The sequence below is a fragment of the Epinephelus lanceolatus genome, chromosome 16, assembly GCF_041903045.1.
Source record: "Epinephelus lanceolatus isolate andai-2023 chromosome 16, ASM4190304v1, whole genome shotgun sequence".
In the NCBI taxonomy this organism is placed as follows: Eukaryota; Metazoa; Chordata; class Actinopteri; order Perciformes; family Serranidae; genus Epinephelus; species Epinephelus lanceolatus.
Window position 1 is genome coordinate 1383801 of NC_135749.1, and position 7383 is coordinate 1391183.

General features: G+C 39.4%; 1 pseudogene and 1 gene segment (V, D, J or C); one reads left to right on the forward strand and one right to left on the reverse strand.

The window, feature by feature from the left end:
• Positions 1–527: 527 nt before the first annotated feature.
• On the forward strand, positions 528–1994 carry LOC144467362 (Ig kappa-b4 chain C region pseudogene; annotated as a pseudogene). The gene is made up of 2 exons (XR_013493605.1): positions 528–620; positions 1485–1994. The product of XR_013493605.1 is annotated as an Ig kappa-b4 chain C region pseudogene (transcript).
• LOC144467353 (immunoglobulin kappa variable 3-15-like) lies at positions 1992–3902 on the reverse strand. The segment is given in 2 exon segments: positions 1992–3487; positions 3707–3902. Coding segments are annotated over 2 exon segments (360 nt in total).
• Positions 3903–7383: the final 3481 nt, after the last annotated feature.

The following is a 7383-nucleotide window of genomic DNA, read 5'->3' on the forward strand; positions in this document are numbered from 1 at the left end:
GACAAATTTAACAATAAAGATGTAAAAATGTGATTAATTCTGAAACATTGTGACACTGTTTGATAACTATAATGTTAAATAGTAAATTCTTTTCAAAAGAGGAAGTGTTGTTGTTGAGTTTGTTGTGTTCAAAGTCAGAGAGCCGTGTCTCTGTACAGTCAGAGGTTTTTGTACGACGACTCAATCAGTTTGTATCACTGTGGTTGACTTTTGGTGGAGGAACCAGACTGGATGTTGGAAGTAAGTTCAATCTTTAACAAATTTTATTGAGTTACAGGAAACATTTTCTTTTTTGCGTCTGTTACTTGTCAAGAAAATGAAATTGGTGGTTTTACATTTCAACTTGTAATTCTTGGCCAGCTGTTGTGTATCAAACAAAGTTCACTTTGTTTTTCAAATGAAATGATAAATATAACTACCATAATAACTCAGTGGAGCAGAGAGTCATGTGTTTCAATTTTTAGATTAAAGTTGGAATTTGAGGACTTGTAGTTGAAGTTTTGTCAGACAAAGTCAGAGAGCCGTGTCTCTGTACAGTCAGAGGTTTTTGTACGACGACTCAAAACAGTTTGTATCACTGTGGTACACGTTCGGTGGAGGAACCAGACTGGATGTTGGAAGTAAGTTTCTGCACAAATATTAAATCACTTAAGGTTTTAATTTCAGTGTCTGAATATTTGTAGTAGATATAAGTTTCCATTGGACTGATCTAAATCACTTTCATTGTTCATTTCTCCTCTTTAACCTTGAAGTTGAACTCAAAGCACTTTTACTGAACTTCTCTTTAAACATTCAGTTGAATTTGTGAAATGTGAACAACTTAAACTGTAGGAAAGATTAGAGAACAACACTCGTACTTTATACATGTTTTAAATTCAGCCTTTAAAACTGTTTTGAAGTTGAGTTGAAATGATTTAAAGCCCTGAGAATGAAGCAGAAATGCTGCCAAATCTCTCATCTTGTAAAATGGCTCAATTTGTCTTTTAACCTCAGTTTGAAATAATGTTGACTTTTCTCTGATGCTATTTGTGTTTTTCAATCTGTCTGATGAACAATTTAAATTTGGTGGTGAGTTATTTTGGCTGATAATGTCCTTTAACAGTGGATCTGATTGACTTTTGTCCTGTTGAGAGTTTGGACAGTAAATATGTTTGTATAAATGTACCAGGACTTTGAACTAAAGAATATATGAGTGAAAATATATTCAGTGTTGATAATGAAGCTGTGATTCTTTTATTTCCAGTGTAGTTTGATATCTCTCAGGTCATATGAGGACTCTTTCTGTGCTGATATGCATGAGAGGTTTCTGAAAGGGAAGTGAAACAATGTGTGAGTGAGTGAGTGACTGGTGGAGCAGAAAAAGCATCTGACAGAAACTCCTTCAAGGAGAAAATCCGCTCTCACACAGTAAAGGTGTCCAAGTGTCTGGTGTTTGATTGACAGCTGTGTGGTCCCTGTCCTCTAAGCTGATTGGTGTCTCCTAGGTGATGTCCGTCCCACCCTGACGGTGCTGCCCCCCTCCAGAGAGGAGCTGCAGCAGGGGAAGGCCACGCTCATGTGCCTGGCCAACAAGGGCTTCCCCTCAGACTGGAGTCTGGCCTGGAAGGTGGACGGCAGCAGCAGCAGCAGCAGCAGCAGCTGGGAGGAGAGCAGGAGCCCCGGGGTGCTGGAGAAGGACGGCCACTACAGCTGGAGCAGCACCCTGAGGCTCCCTGCAGACCAGTGGGGGAAGGTGGGCTCTGTGACCTGTGAGGCCACCCAGGGCTCCCAGACTCCGCTCTCAGAGACACTGAGGAGAGACCAGTGTTCCCAGTCCTGACCTGACTCACTGGGACTCTGCTACTGGTTTTACTCTGCTACTGCTCTCACTCTGCACTCTGGAACTATCTCTGTCTTTCATTTGACATTTTTCAATAGCAATATTTACCAGCTTGTTGCAATGTTTCAATATTATTTCACTGTTTCCACATAATAAAGACGTGTTCATCAAATCACTTGTTTTCATCTTTATTATTCTCAAAGTGTCTGAATGATTTTCTCTTCATAGTAAGAGTAACTTTATTAAATCCAGAGGAAAAATAAGCTGATAAAGATCCTGTAAGTTTTCTGTGATGAATTCAGAAAGAAAGTTTCAGAATATATGATATAGGTCTATTTTTACTGAACATTTTAAGAGTTCATAAAATCAGACAAAACTCCTCATTATTGTTTGATTAGTACAAACAGTGATGGTAGTAGTATAAGTCCATCATCTGTTGTCACAATGGATATGAATGCCTTCATGACTGTAAAACTTATTCTGCTATAGTCATCACAGATTTGTCTGTAATAATAAACCTTTGGAACAAAACCCATGGTAGGAACATTTCAATGATAAATCATCCAATCAGCTCTCATTACTGAAGTGTCTTTATAGTAAGGACTGTAATATTGTAATTACTTCAGGTGTCTCCAAAGAACATGCATTATTATTTGAATTAATCTACAAAAGTCTGAAAAGTGTTTGTTAAATCTGAAATAAATAGCAGTATATCGTCTGCATAGAGAGAAATAAAATGAGTTTGATCTACAAATTTAAACTGGGAAATATTTACATCCTGTTTCTGCTGAAGAACCACAAAGAGAAATAAAGAGATGACAAAAGAACAGAATTAAAATGTGACTGATTTACATACTCCATAAATAGTTTTTTGGTGTAATCTATAAAATACATATTTTTGTTGGAATGCAAAACACACAAAATGGCTCAAATATGTTGGACACATAAGTAATTGTACAACATGACAAAACGTTGATATCAAGTGTTGTTAACTATTTAAAAAATTAGTTCCTTAAAGATCCAATGAAAAATGGTAAGATTTAAAATATATAATATTTACATTCATACATTCATGTGTTATCATACTCTATGAATTAAATTATTATTATTCTATTATGAATCATTAAATCATTCTTCAACAGAGTTTAGCTTTGATGTGCAGCAGAATGTTAAAAGCCTGAATAAATAAACTATACATAGTGTTTTATATACAGTATATTTAGATTATAAATGTTCTCAGTGAATTATATTTCACTGCATTTTTTGTTCCGAGTAAAACTTGTGTTGTTTTAGTTTCAGTGCAGCTGTTGAGTCAGATCAGTTCCTCTCCAGCTGAGGGAGGTTTTTGTACGACGTTGTATCACTGTGTGAATGGGTAGCTGTAACTCTGCTGACAGTAGTAAACTCCTGAATCTTCAGCCTGAACTCCTCTGATGGTCAGAGTGAAGTCAGTCCCAGATCCACTTCCACTAAAACGATCTGAAACTCCAGACTGACGAGTTGTAGCTGAATAAATCAGGAGTTTAGGAGCTTCTCCAGGTTTCTGAAGGTACCAGTGGAGCCAGTTATTTACACTTGTGCTGGTTTTACACGTGATGGAGACAGTTTGTCCTGGAGCAACAGACTGAGATCCAGGAGACTGAGTCAGGATGGTTTCTCCTGATGAATCTGAAAACATGAGAAAGAGGAGAAGGGTTATTGAGACAGATCCAGCTTGGAGAAAGATGATCGACATCCAAACAGAAGAGTCTCATTTCTTTAACATGGAGAATAGATGGAAGAAGGTAAATGCTGCTTGTTTCAGTGTTTCTCCATCAGAGCAGAACATCATTGTGGTGAACCTGGTTGCATCCTGAAGCAAAGTTTTCAGACAGAAGAGAGTCTCACCCTGAACAAGGAGCCCCAGGGTGGCCAGCAGTAGAATCAGTGACATCATCATTGTGCTGCCGGCGTGTCAGTGGCTGTGAAAGGCCTGGACAGCCACTGATCAACACTGGCCTCTTAACGGCTGGGAGCAGAGAGGCAGGACACATATGCAAACACACAGAGTCAGTCAACTGGAGCTGTCCTCAACATATCAGGCTGTTTACTTTGGCTGACAGCGTTACCTCACATATTTGCATATTGATATGGTAGTCTGTTCTTTTTTGATTTTCTATTATTATTTAGAAGTTTTGTTATGGAACATTTTCACATTGATTTACCACAACTTTTTGATATCTAACCATGTTCCCTGGTTTATATCTGTTGTTTGCTTTCTATTTTACTTTGAGCCTCTCCCCACATGTGTCATGTTTTGTGTTGATTCTTGCCTTTGTGTTTTCCTGCTGTGTCCTGATTTGTTTCACCTGTTCCTTATTAGCCTTGGTGTCACTTGTCCCTCGTTAACACCCTCCTTCTCCTGTGTGTTTCTCCTTTTCATTGTCACATTATCTGCATTTGATGTTGGTGTCTCTTGTCCCTCATGTTATTCACGTCTTCATGGTTTGTTACTTTTTTAGCTTTTGATTTCCCTGTACATATCCATTCAACCCTTATTTAATCTTGAGAAATCACTGAGGAAGCGCCCTCATTTACAATGATTACAATGATGTTGAGAGTACAGTTAGAACAGAGTAAATATGACAACAAAGCAAGAGCAAATATATATATATATATATATATATATATATATATACACACATATATATACGGGCATATACATATATACATAAACATACATAGACACCACATACATTCACATGTATATACTCATACACACACACATACACATACACACATACAAACGAGAGGATCACACACACGGCTCAGGAAATCAAACAAGGAACAGTTAAAGGAGAAGTCTGGTATTTTGCACTTTGAGCCCCATTTCTGGGTTGTTTATGATGAAATAGAGTGGCTAAGAGCAAAATAATGATGCTTGCTCATTTTCTGAGAATTAGGCTTTTCCCTGCCTGGCTTAACACTGCTGCCTATGGCCATGTGTGAACCTGTCCTAAAACCACCCTAAACGTTGGTTTTCAAAGCCATGAAACTCACCTAGTGGTCAGTGGTGTTCGTTGATGTTGTGACATAAACATCGTAGCAAACTGTTACATTCAAGAGTGGAATAGTTTATAATCATGGTTTTAAACTAGCCTATGTACTTTTGTTTTAGTCTGTGTTATGTATTGATATGTTTGACCTGATTCTTCTCCTCTGAGGAGCTGTTGCAGGTCGACCTGAGAACCTCCCTCCACATGATCATGTGACCTCCAGTATCTAATAAATTCCTTACTGGGCCACTCCCAACCTCTGTCTCTCCTCCTTGGCAGCCTGGCAGTAGCACTGCGGTCCACCACCATTTGCCTCCTTTGTCCTTTTCTTTTGAGGATTACATTTATTTAACTAAGCATTAACTAAGCTTTGTTGACTCCTCTATGATGCTCCCTTGAGCTGGGGCGTAACATATTGGGGGCTCGACCAGGATAGTTTGTATCGGGGGAGTTTCTTTGTTCTCCTAGGCTGTGTAGGTTTGTGTATGTTTGCTTGGTGGCATGTGGTGGTGGAGGACTGCTAAGTTATTTCCCTTTTGGTGAGTGCCTATGGTATGTATAGTGTTTATGTGCAATTTGATTTGTTTTTGTTTTTTGTTCTCTGGCAGGAGTAGGCATGTCAGGGCCTTAGTCATGTGGTCTGATTCTCTGCTTTTAAAGCCGCCCTGAGCCCGGCACGCTCCAGAAGACATTAGGGCTTAGTGAATATTAGGCAGGTTCTGGGGGATTGCTTTTGTTTGTGCTCTCGAACACAGGCCTGCTGTAGTTCTGTGGTTTGACAGTGGGAGATTAGTTAAGTTAGGTTAGTAAGTAGTAGCTTGGCTATATGTGGTGAACCTAACATTTGCTGTACATCTTGATGGGTGAGTTCTAGGCCTGTCTTTGTGCATGTGGCTTTGATAGCCAACTTAGCAGTTGTTCAGTGTAGGAGAGGCCTTTAATATGGCCTCCCTTGATGACTTTATTGAGGCACCCTCAGAGGAGTTGGTTGATCAGTTTACCAGAGATCAGCTGCTGAAACTTGTTCATTATTATAATATCAAGATTACTCCTGAGGATAAACACGTAAAGGAAAGTATTAAAAATGTTCTCAAAGCTACCTTGACTGACCATGATATTTTCAAGACCACAGGCCTCAACTGAACCTGCCGTTTTGCTGGTTGAACCATCCAAAGATTCCTCAAATCTGTCTCCTTCACTGTCAGATGCTGCTGTTCAGCTGAGTTAAAAGAGCTGGTGTTACAGGAAACGCAGTTAAACAAATGCTGTTGGAACATGAGCATTTCCTTAAGGAGCTAGATTTTAAACATTTTTGTGTTACCAAGCTTGGCCGAGTCTGAGCCATCTGGCATTGTTAACAATAGCAGGCTGGTTCCACCATTCATGGAGAAGAATGTTGAAGTATGTGCCAGGCTTGGACACTGCTTCTCCAAAGTGTGTTGGTAGAAAAGGCTCAGGAAGGCGATTCTGCTTTGAGCCTTCAACAAAGTGAGCATTATGATAAAGTTAAAAATGCTGTCCTCAAGGCTTATGAGCTGGTTCCTGAGGCCTATAGCCAACAATTCAGAAGCCTCAGTAAGCCTGATAAGCAAACTTATGTGGAGTTTACTGAGGAAAAAGTAACACTTTTCAATCGATGGTACTGATCGCAAAACAGAAAGCAGAAGATTTGACAAGGTTGATCTTGAACAATTTAAAAACTGTCTGCCTGATGTAATCTGCACATATCTTAATGTTGTCTCATAACACTAACTTAAATAAAGTGCAGGATGAGCCAAAGAGACAATGTGCTCGCAGATGCACTCTCAAGGTCGTGAGTATAATCACTGTTATTGATTCGATGGATTTGCATGTTTGCTTATTTAAAAGATGCCTCATATCAACCTGCTTATGGGAGGGGATGTTATGTATTGATGTTTGACCTGATTCCTCTTCTCTGAGGAGCTGTTGCAGGTCGACCTGAGAACTTCTCTCCACATGATCATGTGACCTCTGGCATCTGATAAATGCCCTATACTGGGCCACTCCCACTGTCTCTCAGCAGCACTGCTGTCCACCACCATTTGCCTCCTTTGTTCTTTTATTTTGTTAGATTCAGTTGTCAATAAACTTTATTTAAGTGAGCATACTTGATTTGATTTACATTCAAAATGTGATTCAGAGATGCCTGGCAATCTGTATTACCATCTGGACCTGATTAATAACTGAGGGAAGGGATGCAGATTTTGTGCTAAATAACAGGACAACATCAGCATAGAAGGTTAGTTTTTTGTATGTTGTTTTTGTTCGACTCTTTTTCACTGTGTGAACACATCCTGACTGTTGATATAGTGATAACTCTGACAGTAGTAAACTGCTGCATCTTCAGTCTGAACTCCACTGATGGTCAGAGTGAAGTCAGAGTTTGATCCACTGCCTGAAAAACAATCTGGAATCCCTGACTCTCTCTCATCAGTGTAGGAAATGAGCTTGAGTTGAGGAGTTTCTCCATTTTTATGTAGGTACCAGTTTACAAAGCCTGGTGCCCGC